Consider the following 26636-nt stretch of genomic DNA (forward strand, 5'->3'; position numbering starts at 1 on the left):
GACTAGACCTTTATGTAACCTAAAATAGAGAATACAGACAGTTTTTCTTTGCATAAATTTTCTTTACTTAGAAATATATATATATATATATATATATATATATATATATATATATATATATATATATCTCAGTTTATTTGAATGATAGATTTAAGTCTTGTCTTGGTTCAAATAAATATCATATGTATATACTTATCATTTTTTCTATCTGCTTTCTAAATCTTCTGAGGTTCCCAGAGTACTTTTCATAACTATGTTTTCTATGTCATAGCTTTTGTTTTCTTTCAAAAATATTATTTGACCATATATATATGTATATATATATATATATATATATATATATATATATATCTGTATATATATAACATGCATTATATATATAAATGTATATACACACACACATAGTATCTATACATGCACATACATCTCACACACACACACACACACACACACTCATCACATATTTTTGTATGTCTTTTTCTCCCTCCAAAGGACTTTATTTATTTCTCTGGGATTATAGTGCCCATATATATTCATATTATTATCATTTATACATTTTAGAAACATATTGACCTATGAAATAGGCAGCTAAGGGCACATGTTTCTTTCCCTAACTTAAAAAAATTAAATTTTTTATATGAACTTAATTTACCTCAAGGTATAAATGTGTTAGTCTCACATGAATTGTGAGCAAAGAAATAGCAGACCTATAAGGGCTGAAGGTGTAGCTCAGTGTTGGAGCTCTTGCTTAGCCTGTGTGAGGCCCTGGGTTCAATCCCCAGCACTGCAAAAGAAAAGGAAAAGCAAAGATACATATTCCATAAGAAAAGATTATCACACAGAATTTTACAGTCTGCATTTTTAACAGAATCATCAGAAAATGAGGGAATGAAATTTAAAAGATGAATATGAAGAGAAAGTAGTGCTTAAAACTTTATAATCATAAAATTGCAAAAACAGATCACACAAAAATTATGGGTAATTTGGAATTCTTTCTATTTTCTTTTTTTTTTGAGTCTACTTGAAATATATATATATATATATATATATATATATATATATATATACACAATATAATAAGGCCAGTTACTCATTGAAATAAAACTAATTCCATCAAAGTGAGTACTAAACTTATCACTTGATTTTGTTTTATCTAGCAGTAGAATTGGAAATACTAATTTGGCAATGAAATAACACATGCTATTGCAGACTTTTATCTTTTGACAAAATTGTTTTCAGAATATCAAGATATAAAGCATAAACCTATTTCTATTATTTGGGGATTTTAATTTGTTTAAATATTCATCCAAAATGCATGATATTAAAAAATCCCCTTTTAATGATTTCTATAATATCAACTTGATTTTTTAAATAGGTAAATTATATATGTTGAACATATACATGTATATGTATATATCTACATGCATGTGTATATGTATTCATATGTATATTTGAGGTCTTTTTAGGATGTATTTTAGTCCTTATTTACCTTTGAATTTTTATCACTTTACCTAGTATTTGCTGAAAAAAAGTCATTCTTGCTCAAAGTAATGGTTAGGTCTTAAACAGTTAATAATACTAACTGCAGAATTAGATTTACTTCTATTTTAGTTTTTTTTTTTTCAAAGCATATTGTAAGTTTTATTTCAATTGTTTGTGATGAAAACATATTTAAAGTCAATGCAAAAAGGACAAATTAAACTTACTAAGCTGAGGCTGATATTGTTCCTTTGCATATAATCTTTACATTTTGGTGTTTTCTAATGTGCAAACCTCACACTACCAAAAAGGAAATATTATTATACTCAGGTTGTAGTCTGCTATTCATGAAATTAACATTGACTATTTCACAGACGAGAACTTCTATAGAATCTTTTTATATTTTAGTGTGAAAACTTTATTATTTAGGTTTGAGGTTTTCTTCATATACAAAGTACAAAAACTTTAGAATTAATTTTTTGCTTTTGATAATTTTTACTTCTATCCATCAAGGATCCTGCAGTTATACTACTTACAGTGATATACAGATTATGACACTTTTATTTCTAACATCATAATAAATAATTTAACCCACAAATATTTCTATCAAGTATATAATAAGTGCTAAGCATCGTACTTGGAAGAGACATAGGAGACACAAGATAAATGTACAATTACTAGGGAAAACTGACCTGTGACCCAGAGGGGAAGATAGAAAGCACATTCTAGATAGTAACCCCCTTCACAACACATATCCATCTCCATCTCTCTGTCTCTGTCTCTTTCTCTCTGACACACACGATTTTGTACAATGAACTCTTGGGGAATGTTGTATACAAAATAATAATTTGTCTAAGCCAAGGAGTAATCATAGATGCCAGGTAAGCAGGTAAGTCTTTCAAAAAGCTGATAGCTGAAGAATATTGCCGTGAATCTTGAATCATTTCTTCATAAAGAACATTACCAAGTTGGGTGGTTGTTAGATGCCAGATATAGAGCAAAGAGTAAGGACAAAGGAGAACAAGAAATAAGTCTGTAATCTAATGCATCTTATGTACTAGAAGTAGGTCGTTAATCAATAGCTGCATCGAAACAATACTAAGGTCACTATTTGAACAAATGGAAAGAAATTTCTCTGGGGAAAGACAAAAATATAAAAGTAAAATTAATACTATGTGTGATGAGAAAATGAGAGTATAAATAGCTCCATTGGTCTTCCTTTGGAAACCCTGCCCTATTCTAGTTAGAGGTATCTGCTTTTCTCTTAGTTGCCCCTATTCAGTACCACTCCTTTCCATGCCCTACCCCCAGAACTTTATTTTAATTACTTGTCTGCATCCTTCAGCAATTGGTGTCTTCTGTATGTGGTTTTATGAGCTTTAAACCTACATTTTGTAGGACAACATCTGACATGGAGTCTTAGTTTTCATCGTGAATCCTTAATGCCATAGGAAAATTCTGATTTTTGAATACAGATGATGGATTGGAGGACATGATGCTGAAGGACATGAGACTGCAGGTGGATCACATACAAGATATCATAGCATATGAATAACTGATATAAAAATGCTAAGGCCGTAAAATAAGACAATGACAGTGGGTAGGTGAGAAAGGAGTAGATTTAGGCATAATACCTAGCTGATAAAAAACTGTGATCTGGAAAATATAGTCTAGTTTTTGTTACAATTTTTAGTATAATTTCTAAGTGTTTAGAAATCAGCAATTTTCTTTCTAAGCATTTCTTGGACCAATCTTTCCTTACAATACTAAATAGCAAAAGTTATCAAAGCATTGTCCAAATAACAAAATATTTAATTGTTAATTCAATAATATGATAACAATGCTAAATGTTCTCTGTCATCAATATGCATCTTCAGTTAGACAAAATAGTGTTAAAATGTATTAGTTCTTCACTATAAATATAATACATTTTATTATAGTCATGATGCTAGGAAGCATTGAATAATAATTAAGTATAAAACTGGTGCTTTGCTTTGTTATTGCAATTAGAGATTGGCAAGCTTTTGCTAGTGTTGAACTTTATTGTATTTTATTAGTAATTTGATATTTGTATTTGGCCTTTAACAAGTTAGTTCACATGCGGCATTGATTTGCCGTCATCTTTATCATTATTCATCAGGCAAGACATAACGTGACGCCTCATATTTCACTGACAGAATGTCAAAAGAACAAGCACTTCCCTAGGAAAGGTTGGCCAGAAGAACTATGGTTTGGCATTAGGAGAATTTTCATTCATTTTAATGTTACACAAGAAAAAGATGAAATTCTATCTCTCAAATAAGATGTATATTGTAAAATGTGAAGGAAACTATCAAAACAGACGTACATTTTTATAAACTTCATAGGCACACCTGTAGTCTTTTCATCCTTCCTTAGTAGCTGCATGAACTAAGCCTAAATTATCTGTTCCTCTGGAATGGATCAAGACTTGAATATTTGAGAGATGATGAACAATTCTTCACCATTATGTTTTGCACTATATTCCAGCTTCCCTTCCTCTACTTTCATATTTTTCTTCTTTGGATATTCTTTCCTTCTTTGTTCATTTATCTAATGTTGGTACAAGTCACTTTGAATCCATGGACTTTTCCCAGCTTTGCTTATATACTGCATGATACAGAGTTGGTATATTAAAGTTTTAGATTAACTTTGAAAAAGGATGTAGAAGAATTGGTGAAAAAATGTATAGTATGTTAATGAAATAGGTGATGAAATATGTTTTAGTCACTTAATACACTATGCAATGCATTTACATAGTATTAAAAATAATGTTTTAATGGTTAGACACTTCTTTGCCTGATCTTATTTGAATAACAAAAATGAATCTGATACAACTTACTACCATTTTTTTCTATTACCTTAACACATGTGATGCATATAACATATACTTTTCCTTTCTCTTATGTTCTTTTTTTGTTTTCATTCCATAGGTATATCTCTAGTAGATTATTGAAAGTTAAGAACAGTTTATTATTTATGGACTACACAAATTTTAGGAGATAACTGGCTAATTTCACTTGAACGATTAAGTATATAGTTTTGTATTTAAAAGTATAATATATCTGGGAATAAACCAAGTAAAGAAAGTGCAACTATGAATTTCTGGCACAAAAAAAGGTGCTCTTTTCTATGGAATTCTACAAAGTAAATGTAAATTTAACTATTGATGAAGTGCAACAGTAAGCACATTCTATACTGAAAAAGGACAATTATTTTATGACTAGCTTTCTTATAGATATTTTTTTTATTTAATAATATGACATTTAAAGTTAAGTAAATAAGAAAATAAACCTAAGTATTTTTATTAATTAAGCAATTTGTGTGTTTTCATTTCAAATCAGTAAATATACTTATAACCTACTATTTTTAAGGTATGATGTTAGGGGTAACAGAACAAGAACAGTTCAGTGTTATAACTCTAATGTAGCTTAAATCCACTTGAGAAAAAGATACTATAAACATGTGAAAAGTATAAAGATATGAGATTTCACCTATAGCTTGAGGATTTACCAGATTAAGATAGGTAAAATTGGAAGCATCCAGTTTATTTGAAATAAGTTGAACTCTATAAACAAATGTACCAGAATAGAAAAGTACATAGACAAGAGGAGACAAACCAATTTAGTTTGGGCAGAAGATTCGTGTTGAGAAACTATAAAACCTATCCTAAAGGTAGACTAAAGCTTAAATATATTTAATAAATAGAATAGATAAGAGAAACAAAATTGGAAGACCATTCTCAGAATTTCATAGAAGAAAATTGTAAGTGGTGCTCTGCTTCACCTGTGCCCAATTTTTTTTTTCTATCTTTGGAAGATATTGCCATTTAGGGAACTATCTAAATTGTTCCAATACCATTTCCCTTCTACATATATCACTTAAAATTTTCCATTTTTAGTGATCACTATAGCCTTGCCCAACCCCAAAACAATATTAGGCCTTCCAAATCAACTCTATAGTACCCTGTATTTTTTAATAATTTACTTATTATCAATCTGCTGAATTGTATGCTATATGAAATAAAGTCAGGACCCTAACACATAACTGTTCGGGAAAAATGATGATAAATTCAGGGTTACTTTAGAAAGAGATTTTATTTTTTAGACCAGTTTTGGGTTCACAAGAAAATGAAGTAAAGCATAGAGATTTATCCCAGCTTTCACACATGCATAATCTCTTATTATCTCTCACCAAAGTGGTGCACTTGTTCTAGTTGATGAACCTGCATTGGCACATCATTATCACCCAGAGTGCATCATTTCCCACAGGGTTTACTCATCATATGGTACATTCTGTGGTTTGGATAGATTCAGGTTGACATGTATCTACCATTATTGTATCATACAAAATATTTTCACTGCTCCAAAATCCACTTTGCTTTTTGCCTGTCTCTCACTCCCCAGAGTCTGGCACTACTGATGTTTTTACTGTTTTCATGGTTTTGCCATTTCTAGAATGTTCTGGAATTGGAAATATACAATCTATACCCTTTGTATATTGACTTCCTTCACTTACCAAGGTGCATTTAAGTTTTCTCCATGTCTTTTTATGACTTGAAGCCCAATTCTTTTAAACATTGAATAATTCTCCATTGTCTGGATGTATCTGTTTATTTATTCAACTTCTGGGGATATCTTAGCTACTTCCAAAATTTGGCAATTATAAATAAAATTACTATATATGTCCACGTGCAGGTTTTTATGATATATTCAGTTTTTAACAAAATGATTAAAGTGATACTCAAGTGAAGATATTTAGCAGACAGTGGATCTGTATGAGTTACAGTTTTTTTATAAGGGAGATCAAGACTAGTTATGCATAGTTGTGATATGCATAGTTAATTCTAATTTTAGGTACTAGGCACTAGCAATAGAGAAGAGTATTAAAAAAGTTCTTGGACTTAAGGATCTCACAAAATAATAGGACAAATGGGACACAGAGACAAATAATCCCAATATAATATGGGAAGTACCACAATGTAGGTATTATAAAATTCTAATCAGTTGTATGTGGAAATGGGAGAGAAGGTTTCACAAAACTAACCACCTTTGAGGTGAGCAGGAACCCACAGGCAGATAGATGATTTGAGAACAGTCATATGCAGACCCAGAGTTTAGGAAAAAAATAGAAAGTAGGCTGATGTTGGGGAAATAGTGAGAAACAGAGCTAAAATAACAGATTAATCAGTTGGAGAAGGGTCTTTTAAGCCAGCTAATGAGTTTGGACTTTTCTTGTATTAGTTATGATCTTATGTGTAGGTGTTATGTGAATTAACATCCAGTTGCCTGCATTAAAGATAGGGTGGAAAAGAAGATAAGAGACTCAGAAAGCTAGTGAACTATTTTATAGAAGGTAACTGATCTATAATCATGGAAGAGGAGATTCAGGAGATATTTAAGATGTTAAATTAAGAAGACGATTAAATCCTTTAATATTTTTATCTTATACTTAAAATCTATAAAACAAGTATATTAGGACTTATTTGATTTCTGAAAACATTAGGATTACAGAAAAGGTATAAGTAGAAATTCTGCTGATTTTGTGCCACAACAAAAACAGTTTAATTTTTCATATTCTTGGACCATAATCCCCTTTCAAGATGTCATTTAAACATGAAATCTAAGTATTTAAAATAATTGTTTTTTGTGCACTTAAAATATGTCAATGGCGTTCATTTCATATTAAACGTTTTACTACAATAAAACAATTTTAAAAAATATACATATTTTGTAGGGCAAGGTTTTGAACTTCTGTTTTCTGATTTTAATTCAATACTCAATGTAGGCAGAAGCATTTGATTTTACTGAGAAAATTAAGAGAAATGAACTAATATTGAGTATAATTTGTGTCATGAAGTCTAATGACTGGAATATCATATAGAAAGGTTGTCATAAGTCTAGAATAAAAGCAAATCAAGTTCTCAGATACTTCTTACATGGTCAGTCAGCTCTATTGCCATATTCTGCTGGTGCATAAGGATAAATAAGAGAAGGAAGCAGTTAAGTCTACAAGCACTAAATTCATTAATTGTCCTTAATTAGCAATTTCGTGTTTCCACATGAGTAACTTTGTTGGGAAGTTATTGCTTTTTGTAACTGTGGGGTAACAATTAGCCAAAAAGATCTTTAAAGAATAAATTGAGATACTGAGATAACAGTTGTAATTACAATTTTAAATTAGGTGATTTACTATAGTAGCACTGACAATGTGATCAGGACCAAATAAACTGAGAGAACATTTTAGACACCATGTGGTTGCTGTTTATTGTCAGTGTAGCCTTTTTTGTTTGTCTATTAACATGCATTTTTTTCCTCATCTAATTTCAGCTATGACAGTGATAGTTGGTGCCCACCATTACCAGTACAAACATACTTACACCAGGGTATGGAAGATGAACTGGAAGAAGATGACGATCGGGTCCCAACTCCACCTGTTCGAGGCGTGGCTTCCTCTCCTGCTATCTCCTTTGGACAACAGTCTACTGCCACTCTTACTCCATCCCCACGGGAAGAGATGCAACCCATGCTGCAGGCTCACCTGGATGAGCTGACAAGGGCATATCAGTTTGATATAGCAAAACAAACATGGTAAATATATTCACTGAGTCAAGGGATCTATGCTTTCTGCACATGGAAATGTCCTTTTATATAAATTCACAAGACATATTCATAAAACTATACACATGAGGATAAAATTTTGATTTTGTATACTCCTTAATCATTTAGAAAATGATTTAACTACTACAGAAATGTTAATTTGACCAAAGTCGCATAGCTAGTTAGAGAGTAAGCTAGAGCAAGAATTCAGGTCTGCTGAAATTCAGTCTAAAGTGCTTTTTGGCTACACTGGAATCTTCTAATTTACAACCGATTTAGCTTCAATTAGCTTATCCTTGAACTCACTTTTAATGCCATAATGAAGGACTCCTTTTGGATTCTTTAAAGTGCCTGTGATTAATTCTGCAAGTAGTTGTGAATATGTAAATGCAAGCTTCTGCAAATCACTTATGGTCAGTGTCAGTTATTAAAAGACCCTCTTTGGGCAGAATTAAACATACCAGAAAAATAAAAAATTTACTAACAGTAAATGCATTTTTTAAAATCACAGAGAATAGATTAAAAACCCAAACTTCATTTTTTTTTCTTTTGGTACCAGGGATTAAACCCAGGGTCACTTAACCACTAAACCACATGCTCAGCTGTTCCCCCCACCCCTACCTCAGACAGGGTCTCTCTAAGTTTCGTAGGGCCTCACTAAATTGGTGTCTTTGAATTTGTGATCCTCCTGCCTCAGTTTTCTGAACCACTGGGATTACAAGCCTGTGCCACCACACCAGGATCTATTACTCTATTCTTCTAATTATTAGAAAACTTTCATAAATTATAGATGCAATTCATATAGGTATCTTGTATAAATATGGTAGATCATAATTTTATAGGGTTGGTTGTTTTTTCCAATGTTTTCCTCTCTGATAGTGATATATAGGCCTGCACCCTTGAAAACAAAATCTCTGTTACATTCTTTGAATTATGTTCTCTTGATTTATACCCTGTGCTTGAAATCATGGTAGCTTTTTTAAAAGATAGTATTATCATTCTTTTTATGGGAGGGTAATTCTAGCTACTAGAGTAAGTTGATTATGAGATGACTCTTATTCTCAGTGTTAATTGACTATTTTTAAAATATAACAGCTATACTAAAATATAACATAGTTAACTATACATACAAAGAGAATCTCAAATAGGTATGTCACTTAAAGCTGTATGAACATGCTCTTTCCTTAGGATAAAAGGGTCTTGAACATTTTCTCATTTTTTTCTAAAGATTAAAGACAACCTCGTATTACACATAATTATTTTATGATACATCACTGGTTAAAATGAAGCCAATTACTTAAAGAGTGATAGGATTCTCTTCAAGGTTAACTGGTGAAATCACAACTTTAAGTCATTTGAAGCAGAGACTTTGGCTCAGGGGTTCTCAAATTGGTGTGTGTTTTGAAATCATATGGAGAACTTTAAAATATATTGGTCCTAAGTCCCACCTCTAAGCAGATTCTGATTCCATGCTGAGCTTTGACTGAGGACAGCCCAAGTTGGGGAAGTTACCATAGAGGTGAACCTGCTTCCTATCTGCATAACTAGGGGCAACTTGCTTACCACTTGCATGCTATAGTTAATGTGTTTAAAATGATGTCAGAAATAATAGCTCATGTATAAAATCAAAGGGCAGTCCTCAGGCCACTCTCATTTCTGATAAACAAATACAAATATCAGGGTCCTGAGACCACACTGAAATTCAAGAATTCACTAGAAGAATTTATAGAAATCTATTATTCTCAGAGACACAGTCAACTACTGTAAAAACATATAAAGTCAGCAAAGAGAAGAGTTATGAGGCAGAGTCTAGAAAAGTCCCAAAAGCAGAGCTTCTAGTTGTTTCTTCCAATTGGAGTCAAGGACAGCACTACTTTCCCTAAAGTGTAACGATACACAGGGGATATTGCCAGACTTGGAAATGAGTTTCAAAAGACAACAGTAAAAGAACATAGCACTTACTCTTTAATCTCGCTTAAATAGAAGGGGTCTTTAAGATACTTTTGTATGACAGCAATGAAAAGACTCTGTAAAAACTTGTAGTACATTTGCTTTTAAATGACATTAAGAAATAACATTGCTGACGGCTGCAGTGGCGCATACCTATAATCCCAGTAGCTCTGGAGGCTGAGGTAGGAGGATTTCGATTTCAGAGCCAGTCTCAGCAACGGCGAGGCATTAAGCAACTCAGTAAGACCCTGTCTGTAAATAAAATACAAAATAGGGCTGGGGATATGGCTCAGTGATTGCATGTCCCTTTCTTGGTACCTCCCACAAGAAAGGAAGGAAGAAAGGAAGGGAGGGAGGGAGGAAGAAAGGAAAGAAGAAAGAAAATAACATTGCAATGCTTTTGCTTAGCATTTTGTAGGTGTCCAGCTGCACATTAGTTAGCCACCTGATTTGATAAATTTAAGTTTTACTTGAATATGTTTCAAAACTGTGATGGTAATTATAAGATTCTATTTATCTAATGAAGGTTGAGATTAAAATTATTTACTCATTGCAAAGGGTTTATCTAACACATCTTGTGTTCTAAACACAGAGTACTAGGGTGAATTGTTTCTGCCTTGGAGAAGTTCAAGATGTTGGTGGCTGAGACAGATGCACAAATAGGTAGATAGAGCAGAAGGTACTTGCCATAACTGGGGCAAATGAAAATACCTCTCAGCCTGCTCTGAGAGGGTCATGCAAAAAGAAATCCTCCTAAGTCCAGAAATGTGCTGAAGGTGGAAGAGAGGGAACATTAGGCATTCCAGTGACATCTTAAGTGCTAGCAGGCCGCATGGGTGGGTTACACATAAACTGGAAACAAAATAATATGTATATGTATATATGTATGGGTATATATATTATTTTTTGAAAAGGTCAACTTTAAATAGTCTTGTGACAAGTATTTTCATTCTGTTTTTGATGACTTATCTATACAAAATATATGTTTATATCACTAGAATAATTCTTAAATTTATGTGGTTGTTGGTAAGGCATATGCCCAGAGACCTATTGTCTCTATTGACATGTATGTAATAAAGCATTGTAAACTCCAACATTATTAATGCAAAAGAAGAATACTGTTACCATAGCATGCCATTTAATTCTTATTACAATGTTTTTGAATGTTAATGGACTGCTTTTCCCATTTTATTGTTTCCATTTGAATTCTAGGCACATTCAAAGCAATAATCCACCCCCACAGCCCCCAGTTCCACCATTAGGTTATGTGTCCGGAGCCTTGATTTCTGATTTGGAAACAGATGTTCCAGATGATGATGCTGATGATGAAGAGGAAGCTTTAGAAATCCCCAGGCCCCTGAGAGCACTAGACCAGACACCCGGATCCAGTATGGACAATCTAGACAGCTCTGTGACAGGTAATGGAACTGATTTAATATAAATAACTGACCTATTTGCAATATTGAAATGCATCAAAAATCAAGTACTTTCTTATGTAAGATTTATTCCACTCCATCTATTTCTGTAACATTTTTAATATGTTAATGTTAAACACAAAATTCAAAAAGGATTTGGAAATACTTTTGCTTTGCTGCAAAATTGATAAGAAAATTCATGAATTTTAAAAAGCTTTAAAGACATGAAAGAAAACTCAATTATAGTCATGGCTTTCATGAAAAGTTCACTGTGCTAGGGAACCAAATCTATTACATAAAAAAACTGAGTTTTAGAAATGATATATTTTGTATATCAGGAGGAACATACAAAATGAATGCAATCTTAAAATGCTTCTTGATATTTCACTCTGTAAAACCATTCACTGATGAAAATAAGTAAGTCTTCAGAAAAAGACTCTTCAGTTGCACAAGGTATTATTTTTATAGTGGAAAATGCATAGTGAGATAGACCATGCATTTATGCATTTCATAGTGTAGAATAGAATCCAACAACTTCCCCTCTTCCAAGAAGTATATTTATTTTGACTATTTACTCCTCTGGCTTCTACTTGCCTTGTTCACCAAGTGAAAGACTTCAGTTGGTACCCTCCTCTGATGATTCCAGGACTGATGTGTAACCTATGTCCAACAATTTCAATTGGAAATTTTAAAATCCTAATATGTACACAATAAATATGGTGAAAAGTAAAAATTCAGTATTTCTGTTCACATAGTTATACATTCTTTGATACACACACAAAATGCCTTTTGCAAAATTATGAAGACCTAGCTACTCCAATCTAAGCCTGATCTTTGCATTTCTTTAGGATTTCTAAGGAAACTACACATATCTGTATTTTCCTTGATGGCACCTTTCATCCTAGAAAACATCTTATCACAGTCTTAATTTCCTTTTAATCCAACAGCTTCCCAATTCCACAGACTCTGTGTTCCATATTAGTTCTGCAAACACCAATGGAAACTGATTTAGTGCTGAGAAAACATGAGTGCCTGCACTTTTCCTGTACAGCCCTCCCTGCATGAGGCAGTGCATGATGCATGAGTCCACTATTCAGTTTTCCTTCTTGCTTGACGGCTGGTCAGCTTGCCAGGCTAATTAAGATTTAAAAACTGCAGATATACTGGTGTGATTTGAAACCCAGATCCAACCCAGGGTGACAGAGCAAAAGTTAAAATCTTTGAATTCAGAGAGCTGACTTATTAGTGCACTATTATGTTAAGCCTATTTGCCTGAATTTCTAGCATAATCTCCTTAAGGGTAAAATTCTGCATATTTTTGCATATTTCACTAATGATACTGAACTCTTTTTTTCCATTAGGAATGCAGTAAAAATGTGCAATAATGATGAAAAAAAAGTCAGCTATGCTGATGTAGTTCTTTTATTAAATATTATAATGACAAAGATGATAAATGTATCTATAAATTGGGAGAACACCACCCTGCACTTTTACATGCACACCTGTCAGGAACAAGTAAGGATGTCTAATGTAGTCTACTGGTTAAGATGTCAAGTTTGAACGTCTTAAGTAACCTGCATTTCTCCTGTTGGTAATATAATGTTGATTCCGAATGAAGCTCTTATTGCTAAGAAAAGAAAGTCTATTTTCCTACTTGAATTCACTGCTTAATTACTTCTGAATATAGAAACCTCAGGGTGTTTAGGCATGAATTCCACAATGCACTTATCCTATGAATAATACATCTCCTTAGCAGAAGTTGTACTTTACACTTAAGCAACTTAAGCACCTCCCCCATACACATTTTTTTGTCTTTCCAAGCACCAGTGACTTTGAGGAGAAAGTTTGATCAAAGATTTGATTTGCCTTCCAGGGTGTGTTGTGTGTCTACGTGTATGTGTGTAGGAAGTGTGAATGGGTATATGTAGGTATTAGTGTGACCATAGGGGATGTGAGTTTATTAGTGTATGTACATGTATAGGGTGTAGAGTGCATGAGTATAAATGTGTGTGAGAACAGAGAAGATTGAAAGTGCATATACAGTGTCAGTGTGAATGGGGTGTGCACATCTATACAGGGTATGTGCATGTATTACACAGTTTGCAATTCTATACAGTTTGTGCACATGTGTGTAGAGTGTATGGTATATATGTGTGTATGAAAGACAAGGCACAATGTATGTGGAGTGTGTGTGAGTCTATGTAGCTAGTGAATGTATTTGTGTGTGAGGGAGAGCAAATAAGATATACATGTAATTGTGTGTGTACACATGCCTGCTCATATGCTCAAGTGGATGTTTATGTGGACCAAATGTTATCAAAACCAACATGCTAATGAATATTGTCCTAATGATGTTCTTAGGTTTTGTTCAGCTATAAGGCTACTTTAATAGTGCTAATTGAGATAGGCCATAATACACATACTCCTTCAGTGAGCTTTGGAGACTAGAGGATTCTGAACTTACCATCAGTTACTTAGAGTTCTAAACTCGCCTGGGGTGTAAATTAATGTTTACTTTCAACTGAAATTTCCTTATATTGTCATTTTCATGAAGCAAATGACCATTTTGATTAAATAGAACTAACAATTTCCATTCCTGGAGACTCTAAAGCCCGTCCAGAATGATACTACAGTCACACTGGGTGGGCTGAAAGCCTTTATGTAAAATTACACATTTTACTTGGCTGAATTGTACTCCCAACTGCCAGCTTAGGGAATACTAGCCACTAACAGTCTACAGAGCTTTATTCTGTAAAAAAAAAAAATGCACATTAACTCCAAATATTTTCATAGCAAGTATGTAGTTTGTGAGTGGCTACTTAAATCTTGAAATGATCATCAAGAATGAAAAAGAACAAAAATAAAAGAAAATATCAATAGTTCCATATCCCATGACCTCAGTAATGGTAATATGTATTTTCAAGTCTCCTGTTTCATGTATTTATTCCCTAAACAAACATTTATTTTAAGCCTATTACTTCTAATCACTTGAATAGACATTTAGATTCAATAATAGCAACAACCAAACAACAATAATAATAATAAAGTAGAAAACCTAGCTCCTAGTTGATGCATGATACCCTTCTAAGCAGTGGCTTGTTTTTCCTGTGGCTGGCTGAGCTAAGAATGGATTTACATGTTAAAGTTTGTAAAGAAACAAGACATAAGTAAGAAATCAGAACTAACGAATGCATGACAGATGGTGAAGCCTAAATTATTTGGTTTCTTACGTTTGTAGAAAGAACTCCCTGCCCTGATGTAAAGTTTTACCATCTACTAACTCATTTAATCCTCATAACCTCATTATTATTGTTGCTGTTCTCAGTTTATAGCTAAAGAAATTGAGTCACAGAAGGATTTAAATCCTTTTTCAAGGTTATCTACCAGATAAGTGGAGAAGAATGAACAAAATCAATCAGTTTTACTCTAAATATAAATTACTATGATCTCTGCCCTGGAAATGCCCAGTTTATTCTAATCCTCAGAATTAGCATATTGAAGAAGAAAATAATGTTCTGTTTTTTTACTTCTCTCTCTCTCTCTTTGTGTGTGTGTGTGTGTGTGTGTGTGGAGAGAGAGAGGAATAAGTATGTATTTATAAAAATAAAACATGCATTTTATCCCTGGAAACATTAATCCTTTCCCACAATGCACTTAATTTTGATAAAAATATTAAATTTTGATATGACTTTTATTATTTATTCTTCTCATGTTTAGCTCTGTGTGCAGTTACCTTTTTCTAATAAAATTCAAATCCATCAGCTCTTTTGGAAGGAATATTATTTTTATAATTTTTATTTTAATCTGCGCTTAATACTATTTGGTTGTAATAATGTACATTTTTTAAAAAAATTCATACCATCACACTCCATTTGGGACTAGGCAATGTCTATGCAACATTGTTTTGGGAAATGTGGACTTTTTCTTCCTCAATGTTCAACTTGTCAGCTTTGTTCTCTGAGTACCAGGGAGGGGCAAGGCTTCAACATTTCTTTCTCTAACTTCCAAAAGGTGGTGGGAGTCAAGGATAAGTGTTTCCTGAATTTAATGACACCACCATGAAAAGAAACCAAGGCAAGAGGAGAGAGGGAGAGGACAATGTCCTGAACATGTAGTCAAGATTCTAACCGCCTCACTGATTACAAAAAGACCCAGATTGAGTGTTGTAAAGTGAAACGAATAAAATTTTCCTTGCCTGTTGGATCCCACATGAACACTACAGCTGAAAGGAAATTGTGGCCCTGTATTTTCCACTTTATATCTTTGGAGGTTTTTACTGGAACTCCCATACCAGATGAGTATGAAAGTAATAAAATCAGACATCCTCACTATCTAACCTGAGCACACAGCTTTTGGGTCCTTGGACTCTGGAAAGTTTGATCTGACAGATGGTGAAGCCTAATGGCCTAACAATTTCTCTCCCTCACACACAAATACACTCACTCCCTACACAGACTCACACACACTCCACACACTTGCCACACTTTGCTTCTGCTACAAAAGCATAATAATTGAGTATTAAGGCAAATTCCAGGAATAATGCTAAAATTAAGGAAATCATTTTCTGATGTCTTTAAAAAAGAAATTAAATATATACTTTGGAATTTAATGGATAAGAAAAGTGCATATTTTATGCACAATTTTTTGAAACGAGTTAACAAGTATTATATGAACCAAAGGAAGAGATTTTTTAATTGCTTATTTTGCTTTTCCTATATGACACATTTTTCTCCCTCCCTCCCTCCCTCCCACTCCTTCCTACCTCCCCCCCACCACTTTCTCTCTCTGGAATATAGGTGGGACTATTGTATATTCAGACATTTGAGTGTAAAAAGAATTTCCAAAGACTAGAAATGTTTCTCTGCCTCTAAACAGAGGTCAATATTTGGATTGATTTTATCAAAGACATTTAGAGTTGAAGATTTTACTTAGCAGGTAGTTAAGCAATGAGAACTTCATAGGGAGAATTTCAGGATTAAATATTGGCTCGAAAAGTGGGGGACCATTAGTTTTTGTATCTCATAAAAATGGTAATGCAACAATTAGCAGGGTCATATTAGAAAGCACAGACTTTACTCTAGCTTAATGGATCTAAGGATAAGCATTTATCAGCAAGGAAGGATTTAGCATAAAACGACATGTAAATGAATTGATGACTGATCATAAATTAATTTTAGTGCTGAAGATGTAATAGAGACACAGCAAGATGCCACTTTATCATGGTATTTTATGTTCAGTAACATTTAAGCAACAACTTAATGTCCTGTGTGCACTTTTTCTTTAACAACTGGAATACATTTGAGGTATTTTTTGACCTTTTAGTAATTTTAAAGCTGAGAAATTTGGAAAGATTGAGAACATAAACACAAATAAATTTCTCTATGTGACATAAATTCATTTTTCATTAAGTGTTTAAGTATGTATTGATTATGTTTGGGGCAATAATGTGTCAAATGAATGTGAATCTCATATAATTTGTAAGAATCTCTGGCTGAACTCCTTTTACCTGGTGTTCACTTTAATTTTCATGTTTATGCTTACATTTACAAAAAAAAAAAGCTGTTACCACTAAATGACTTCCTTTTTAATTTATGAGTTACTATTTTTGTTTTCTTTCAATTACTGTCTTCTTTCTCCCCGTCTTCTCTTCCTCCTAAAGGACTTCTACTCTTCTTCTTCTCCTCCTCCTCTTCCTCCTTCTTCTTCCCCCCTCTCTTTAATAATTGTTTGCCTGAATCTTCAGATCATTCTTGATGTTCAAATCAAAAGTAAGAGGAAAAATTGTAATGACTGAGAGGTGAAATCAATAAATGTTAAAAATTCTAACAATGTTATTGGAGGAACTTTAACGTATGATATACACCTTTTTATTCATACAATATGACTAAACTGCTTTAAAATTGTCCTACAAAGGTACTAATTCTATGTATCTCACCCCCAATTCATAGGAAAGTTGAAGACTTACCAGAAAGGCAGAGTAATAAAGGAAAAGGAAATATTGATTTCTTTCTGTGTTTATGTTGTTTGCAATCTATTGAAGCAACTAACTTAACTTTTCTCTTTCACTTGGGATCATTAGTGTTCTCATTAGCTAATATGGCCAAATAGCTATGGTATATTTGTCTTTAACTCCAAGGTCATCTGTCTAGTCGCTTTGCTCTTATAGGAAGTACAAGTAAAAGAAATCTTTATCAACCGAAACCCACTTGATGTCCTGCCTTCCAGGCCACTCTGTCTTCCCAGAGAAAGGAGTCAGTGAGCAACAGGAAAAGCTTCATGAACAAATGAAAAATAAATTCATTTTTAAATGAATTGAAATATGTTTAAATATTTTTGAGGCCATAATGTGTCAAATTAAAGCTTGAAAGATTGAGAGAAATCAGAGCAAACACAAAAGTAGGAAAGTTGCTGATCTATTTAGGGTAAGGCAGATGTGTGTATGGAAATCCTCTTGTGTGGGACTCACTTTCACAGGGAGATAACAGTTTATTTGGGGGGAAAGTTGGGCAGTCTTACAAGATGGGATTTCTTTGGTGACATTGCTGTGAGATTTTTTTTTCTCTCATTTCTCTCTCTCATTTTCTTCTGGGAGATTTTTTTTCTAAATTTTGCAGATCCAGAAACTAAATTTGTCAATATGCTAGATCATGAGAGTGGAACCACACAGCAGGCAGACAGAAATATAGCCCAGAGTAGACTCAATTTCTTGGTTGATCATAGTGGATAGTAATGGAATAAAAAATATTTAAAAGAGCAATAACAAAAATAAAAACTTGGGCTAAATGCATTAGAATGGGTGAATCTGGATAGAGATGTCACATATACACACACAAATAAATTTCCACTTGCCACTTAATGAAAAAAAGTCATTGCTTTTCCCATTATTCCAAAGTAATTAGCAAGCATTCACTAATTTGTTTAATAAATTTTCTAAGGATGCTTGAAAGAACATTCTTTTTGCAACTAAAGCAAGGTCATTGCTAAGAAATTGTACATCAAATATAATTACTCAAAGAATTTACAGTGAATAACAGAAACAATAAATGCATTTAATTCCATATGCCCACTGTTCATTGAATTCCTACTGTACAGTGGCCCTGTACAAGAAATACTGAAGTGAATAAGAGATAGTTCTTAATGTCCAGAGTTTTATTTCCTGGAGCAGTATACTATAATACAATATACTATAACACAGGGAGACAGCTCATAGACTACTGCATGCACAATGTTTTCACACAAAGGAGGGAGTCACCCTAACAGAATGTTGAAGGTAGAATCCAGGTGATAAAGATGGTGTTTTATTTGAACTTTAAAGTTTGGCAGCAATTAATAGATTTGGTGCAATACAGAAATATTGTCAAGGAATGGGAAGTGATGTGTGGGTGAGAGAGTGAGATTACACTAGTTGTGGGACAGAATGGGCTGCAAAGGTAGGCTGGCTTAATATTGGGGGGAGGTCTCAGATTCCTAATTTTGTATGTGCATTGGTGTTATAGGTAAGACTTCAAACAGAGGAACAAAGTATAAGATCAATGCTTTGAAAAGATAATGTAGATAACAATGAGGAAAGATAGAAGGGACTAGAAGAAAATCAGCTAAAAGGAGTGTCAGGATGAATTAGGAGAATAACAATAAGGAGATGCTTGTTTGGTGAGTGAGCACAGACATTTAGAAAAACAGAAATCACATGGAAGGGTTTGGAACTGAGCTTTTGAATGTTTTAAAACTATTCCCAGTTCTCGACTTTCATATTCTTTTGTGACCCCTTGCTGAATCACTTTGATTTCTTCTTATCTTCTGTAGCATTATATTGCAAGGCCTACTGCATCATTTCTTCTTTCATTTTGGGCTGTTGATCCTTGACTTGTGATTATTAACCTAGAAATGAATCTCTCAGAGGAGGCTCAGTTGCTGGTGTTATCTCAGTTTCCTTGCAGTGGTCTGTGTCAAGGGAATTTGTTTGGAAAGTAAAAAGTATATCTTTGTGCTTTTGGCAAATAGAATCAAGACTCTATCTTTCTCTGCTACACTTAACACCCTTTTAATGTCCCGATCATTCTAACCCTTTCAGTTTCAGTTTTCTCTGTCTTGAGAGTGCATGAATCCGTGTTATTGTACCATGACAGTCTGACTACCACTTCAAATACTGAGTTGTGGCAACTCCTAACTACACTGCTGTCTTTTAAATATTAGAGAAATAGAAATAATCTATAACATACGACTTTCATCTCTTTCCTGGAAACACCTGTTTGGTTTATTTTGAAATTCTAAATTAACTTTTTGTAAGTACTTTTTTGTCCCTCTTCTAACAAAAGCAAAAGTTAGGGTAAACAATACTTGAGAGTTTATTGTGTCATGGTACACCAACTTAAATATGTACTGCGATTTTAATTTTATTACATAATGAGTTAAGTTCCTAGTGTGCTTTTATCTAATATGTGTATTTATGTATATGCATAAAATAGAAAATGACTTTCTAGAAAGAAAAAAGTTGTCAATATCTTCAAAGTGTATTTTATTTAAATATAAAGTTGCAATTCTTTTCCTCTACTGCCATGGTTCATTTTGAAAAAAAAAATCAATAATGCTGATAATAGGCTCCATAAAGGCTAATTTCATAAGTATCAGTGTTAAAGAGAAAATTAGAGTTCTTCAAATATTAAAAATCAAAGAAAGCATAAGAAATCTTGAAATTAACAGCGCTTTTGCAAACTAACGTTTTCCTTATGTTCTATATTTAGTTGATTTGATGTCATTTATACATTTTAGTTGATGTATTTTGTTATTTAACAAGTAATTAACTGTTCACCTTAAAATCTTAAAATAATTCCAGATCTTCTATGATATACAACTGTACGTACAAGGTCCAGTATTCAAGTTTTTATGCAGATTATCATTGCCCTCTGAACTAACTACAAATTATACCCATACTATTTATTCAAGCAAGTCACCGATCAGTTTAAATACACCATAATTTGTTTCAATAAGAGTGTTCATCCCTGACTTGTAGAAAATACACATAGCAGTTCTTGCTTGGAAAAATGATCATGTAACAATTTAAACAATGTAAGAAATGAAACACTTGGAACATGTCTTGCACATGTGCTTCAAACAAATACAGATTTTACACAAGCTTCTTTCATTTGTACTAAGTGTGTTTAAAACATGGATAATGTTTAGCTAAGGAATCCATGACGAAACTTCAAAGTGGCGAGGAGTCGAGGCAGTGTACTTGCTCATTCATATAGTGTTTACAAGCACATGAGATATGCAATATATACAAACTCACTAGACAACTACATTTGTTTTTAGGTTCAATGGTAAATGGATGGGGCTCTGCATCTGATGAGGATCGTAACTTTTCTAGTCATAGATCTAGTGTAGGTAGCTCCTCAGATGGTTCCATATTTGCCAGCGGCAGTTTTGCACAAGCACTGGTGGCAGCAGCAGATAAAGCTGGTTTTAGGCTGGATGGAACCAGCCTTACAAGAAAAGGTTGGTAGACTCCAAAGTCAACACTCTTTGCATGAGAGAATCTTGTCCTTGGGACACTGACCTTTTTTCTCCTCTTCTTTCTCAGCAAGTCTGACTACAGGGCTCTCTGTAATATGCATGAACATTTGGGATGCTCTGTTGTCTGAACTCTGTCCTGATGCAAGTTTTGCTGAGCCAAAATTAGGCTCCAACTTACTACCTTCTATCCTTAATATTCCTTTCTCTTCACGGTTCTGCTGATTAATTGGAATACACTTCCTTTTTATATTATGGCAAATCAGCAACTCAGATTGCCATTAAATTTTCAATAACTCACACTTTGCAAAATCTGCACACATTAATAATGAACCTAGTGATTGAAATTATTCAGCTTTTATCTCCATTACTTTCCTTTGCCCCATCTCTTTCTACAAATGCAGTTTCTGGGAAGCCTTCCTCAGCATGGGGTGAATGGGTGTAAGGCTTTCAGTCTAACAGTTCAAATGGCTGAGGGTCTTATTGTTTGGCTAAGATTTTAATACAATAATTTATTATATGTTTTAAAGGATGCTAATTAAAGATACACCTACTGCATTTGCAAGTTGAATAAAATGATGACTACATGTATATTGTACTTTAGAGAATTTAATATTGATTTCTGAGAGTAATAAGTAATAATATAAAGGACCAATTATGTCATTTTTCACATGCTGCTCATTCCACAAAAAGAAATGCAGTCTTAATTCTAAAAATAGATTAGCAGTTTGTAATCATTTGTTTTTCTGGAAAAAAACCCAACACTTTGGCATGATTATGCTCTAATATTATATGTACTTCTTAACTTCACATTTAGGATGGTAATATATGAATTAAACTGAGCTCTCTTACAAAACTAATGAAATATCAAATGCATTTTTAAATCTTTATAGTGTTCAAATATTAAATAAAAGTAATATACTCCTGATCTTCATTAAACTCTCAGGTTATAAAAGTGAGCCTTGGAAATTGTCTTGAATTATATCATCAATATTTAATTTGAGCATGTATTAGATATCTTCAAGCAAAATAAAAAAGATTTCTCAAGCATTGCAGAGGTTTATTTTCATATAGCATCCAAACTAAAATATGTTGTAATATAACTGTTATTTGAATTTTCTTGCTTTATAAAGCATAAGTCAAAAACTTTATGTTGCCTGAGTGCTTTTTGTGGCATTAGCTGTAAGCAGAACAGTGAGAAAGTGTAAGGAAACTAATAAATTAGACAGAATAGGTGCATTTCTTGCATGTATGCTAATAGCTAATAAAGCATTAAGCAACATCATGTCACATTGACTTAGGAAAATGAAACTACATATGATAAGTTTGTATGAAATGAAAACATGACAAGAGAATAAATATATGAACATAAACCATCCTTCTCTTACTATAATAAACAGTATTAAAAGATGTTTTTGAAAATGTATTAGGTAACCTTTTCCCAGAATAAATTTCACTTCTTTTGTACTAAACCACAAGAAAGGGAAATAGTACAATTCATTCGTCCATGAGAATTTGAAATCTGCTCAGATACAGTAATCACAAAATACCTACTTCACTTTGGATATACAAGGTGATTTTAACCTGCTATCCTCTACACTGATGTTATTGAGTTTCCACTAAGAGATAGAATTCATTTTGTTTGCATATAAGTGGTAAAGTCAATTTAGCATATGTACCTGAGCAGACTTTTCACATAAAACTACAAGGCATTTTTTACTGTACTCAGATTTTGTAAAATTTCAGGGGTGAAATTTGATTAAGCAAATGAAACAGTGTGCAATTCATTTAAGAAATAACCTCTTTAATTTTGAGAAATAATGTTTCATGAATTTGCATATAACTATAAAATTATCACTAAGATTTTCAAGGTAATATAAAAACTAATCAAGCAGTATGAAGCTTTGGATTGGTAGATTTGTATTATGTTCAGTTGTTTGAAATATTTTTGTGGGTGGGGTGTTCTTAGCTTATAAAAATTGAACACATTATATGTAGCAGGGCATGTATTTATTTTTGTAGGTGCACCAATATTTGGTATCTTCCAATGGCATCTCTAGGTAGGTTCACAGATTTAGCCTTAGGAAGAGCAGAAAATACAAGACAGACATTATCAGTGCATTACAATGACATTCCCTATACCCCATTCCCTTTGTTTTCTTTCTAGGAAAAGCCTTTACCTCCTCTCAAAGACCTCGACCCACCAGCCCGTTTTCTACTGACAGTAACACGAGCGCAGCCCTGAATCAAAGTCAGAGGCCCAGGCCCACCAAAAAACACAAGGGAGGGCGAATGGACCAACAGCCAGCACTGCCTCACCGAAGGGAAGGAATGACAGATGGTAGGCTGATTTCTGTTCCTCTTCTTTCCTCAATGAAGAGATGCATTCTACGCGGTCATTAACTCAGATTAAAATATCTATGGTAGATTAGGCATTGCCTCATTACATACAAGGCAGAAACCTGGCAAAATGGTCTTGCTTACATGAAACACCCTCTCTCTCAACAATCTGGAATTATGTCTTTATGATCAATCCCCAAGAAAGAGAAGCTGTACCACTCTTAACTGTTGTTTTTTCTACCCTTCTGGCATTTTTCTTTATTGCATTTTAGCAAACATTCCACTTTAAGGTTATGAAAAAAAAACATAAGCAGCATGTGTACATGTCATAGTATCAGAACATTTATGATATGAAATTATAATCTCTTTCACTCTTGGAAAAGAACTTCAAATGGTTTAGTAATTTTTTTTAGTTTCGTGAATTTCAGAGCTTAAAAACATGCTAGTGGTCATGTAGTTGAAGAGTGTCTACTTGGGCTGCTATAACAGATGATCATAACTTTATAAACAGCAGAAAGTTTCTAAACAACAAATATATATTTCTCATAGTTCTCTGGGCTAATATTAGTGGAAGTACAAAGATCAAGGCACTGACTGATTTGGACTCTTTTGAGGGCTCACACTCTGGTACATTTTTATTACTTCTCACATGATGGAACAGACCTCTCTGGGGTGTGATTAATAAGGGCACTAATCCCATTCATGAGAACTTTACCTTTATGACCTCATGAAGCCCTCATATTCCAATACCATCATCCTGGGGTTAGGATTTCAACAGATGAATTTTAGGGATGTAGCCAACGTATGTCAATTAATTGAATAGCCAATCTTTGAATATTTGCTTAAATAGTTAGTTTCAGAAAATATTATTACTGGAAGTTATCCATGGTCAATAATGAGTATTTCAAGAGCTCTCAGAGCATAGTCTGTTTTCCACTTAATTATTATATCTTTTAAAGTCTGAATAAAAATATTCATCCTGAAGCTTTATTCTAAGCACATATGAAGTATATTTAAGGATATATAATTATATTTAAAGTGCCTAGAATACAGTGAGACTCAAAAATTTTGAGTTTCTTCCCTCTTCTCAACCTTATCTTCCATAAGCATACAAATTTTATCTGAGATTGTCCAACTAAACACTAGGATTAACCTAGCCATGCTGAATGTTGGAAACATTTGGGGAGATCTTCAAATAAACCATGGAGACATTCATGATTATTCTGAGGTATAATCCTATTATAGGAAGTTTTGAAGCTCCATGGGTTAAATTTAATGGACATCCAGCTTTGAGAAGCTATGACCTAGTCCTTAGCACTCTTACATCCATCATTATGAAACAGAATGAAGCTTGTTTGGAAAAAAAGCATTTTCCTTTGTGGGAAGGGGCACTCTGTGTCAGGAAGCCATCTTTGTGCTTTCTTTTGTCACCGTGTAATGCTAAGAAGGCTTAAAAAAGCCAAACATGCTTGTTCTAAAAGCTTTCAGGTTTGTTCATATATCCTGCTTATTTTGTTTTCATTGGGAAGTGTTTCTATGGAATATGAAGGTTAAGGGTCCAATTGAGTTTTTCATTCTCTCTAAATAGATACCCTGTGGTGAACAAAACCTTTCTGCTTCAGATGCTCTGGAGATTAGTTGAGCACTTAGAACAGTTTGCAGTGTTGATCTTATTCACTCTAAATAGAAAAGACTGCTCTCACTGATATGCTACTCACAACTTTGAGAATTAATAATTTTATATATTTTTTCTGCTCAGAATATTGTGGCAACAGAAAAAAAATATAGTGTGTTCTTTTTACAAATCTTTGAAGACCATATGTAGTATATGTGGATGGTATAAAATTTAAATATACAAAATAGAGTGTTCTTTTTTCTTCTATAATCCTTTTTCTGCAAGATTTTTCAATATGTTCACATAAAACTATCTTCCTCCTAGTTTAAATCATGACCAATATATTGCTTATCTTTCTAAAAAAAATAGGTCCCTAAATTTCAATTTTGAAAAGTGATTATGAATTATGTGTTATTAGTAGATATATTTTAAGTTATATTGCAAAGGAAATTTGGCTCACATATCTTCCCACATGTGCAATCCAGACACATTTAATTGTGAAACAAGGACATTTATTTTGGAGGCCTTAAGAATATTGTTATTTTACAATAAATGCTTATGACATGGCACTTACATGATATGAATCCATGTGTCAGGAATAATTCATAACTTCTTTACATAAAATCAAACTGTTCTTTTTGGGAAGATTGCTGCCTAGTAGTTTATAGTGTATGGACACTTTACAATAAAACTTTTACATTATAGATTTTACAATAGTGTTTTATGGCTATATTAATTAGGGTAATTATTGCTAGCTACTTTACCAAACAACCTCTAACCCTCAGTGTCTTGGCACAGTAAAAGATACTTTCTTATTGACACACTCATCTATCAAGGTCAGGTGGCTCTCCTCTAAGCAGTAATGTAAGGGTGTTTAGGCCTCTCCAGGATTGAGATGTCATTATTTTCAGAAATCTTTATGGTTTCTGAGTGAGGCAAAGACAGATAATGGGTGATCATTGGGAGTTTCTAATGGCAAGAACCTATGTCATGTCTCATATGTCATTATCAAAAACTCTCTCCCATGGTGTCTCGTACTAGAAAGTATCCTCCATGTGTCCCAGAAGAAGAATTGGAATGGATATTTCCGTGTCTGTCCCAAAAGCTGTACCAAAACCCAGGTACACCTAAGGAATCATTGATGAATCCACATCTTCTATCCACTTGCATAATGAGTCAAAAAATACCTTTGAAGCCAACACACTGAGTAAAAATTGGCAGTTCTCTACCCAACACACTGATTTTCCTTAGACTACATCCTCCCAACCTGTGTTCCCTTTTCCCTGGTTTTTAATGCCCTGTTCAGAAAAGGGGCCCTTTCCAAGCTCTGTCAAATACTAGCTTTACCCCTTAATATATATATATATATATATATATATATATATATATATATATATATATATATATATATATATATATATATATATACATATAAAGTATATTCCACATGGTAGGCAATAGGAGCCAGATAGACAAAAATCCTCTGGTTTCATGGAGCTTACATTTGAGTGTAGGAAGATAGATAAAGACCAACAGTAATACATGAATATAAAAAAGCAGTTGATAAGGTGATCATTGCCATGAGGAAAAAGACAAAAGGGAAAGAAGTTGAGAAATATGGAGGTAGGGAAGAGATATTTTTAAGAATTTTTTTTAGGGAAGGCCTCACATACAAGGTGACATTGGAGAAAAGACTAGAAGAATGAAAGC

At 33.2% G+C, this 26636-nt stretch overlaps 1 protein-coding gene across 11 annotated transcripts in view; it reads left to right on the forward strand.

Moving 5' to 3' along the window:
* Robo2 (roundabout guidance receptor 2) overlaps nucleotides 1-26636 on the forward strand; it is a 564046-nt gene that overhangs the window by 526609 nt on the left and 10801 nt on the right. For 8 of the 11 annotated variants that reach the window (XM_058574555.1, XM_058574556.1, XM_058574557.1 and 5 more), the window contains 3 exons: nucleotides 7827-8087; nucleotides 11259-11464; nucleotides 23139-23312. In XM_058574555.1, the coding sequence (XP_058430538.1) occupies nucleotides 7827-8087; nucleotides 11259-11464; nucleotides 23139-23312 (641 nt within the window). Of the gene's footprint in view, nucleotides 1-7826; nucleotides 8088-11258; nucleotides 11465-20773; nucleotides 20957-23138; nucleotides 23313-26636 lie in introns of all 11 variants that reach the window. The other 3 variants (XM_058574553.1, XM_046430545.2, XM_058574559.1) reach the window with 1 other exon arrangement.

The sequence above is a fragment of the Marmota monax genome, unplaced genomic scaffold, assembly GCF_021218885.2.
Source record: "Marmota monax isolate L192 unplaced genomic scaffold, Marmota_monax_Labrador192_F-V1.1 WCK01_AAM20220418_F8-fsc00016, whole genome shotgun sequence".
Lineage (NCBI taxonomy): Eukaryota > Metazoa > Chordata > Mammalia > Rodentia > Sciuridae > Marmota > Marmota monax.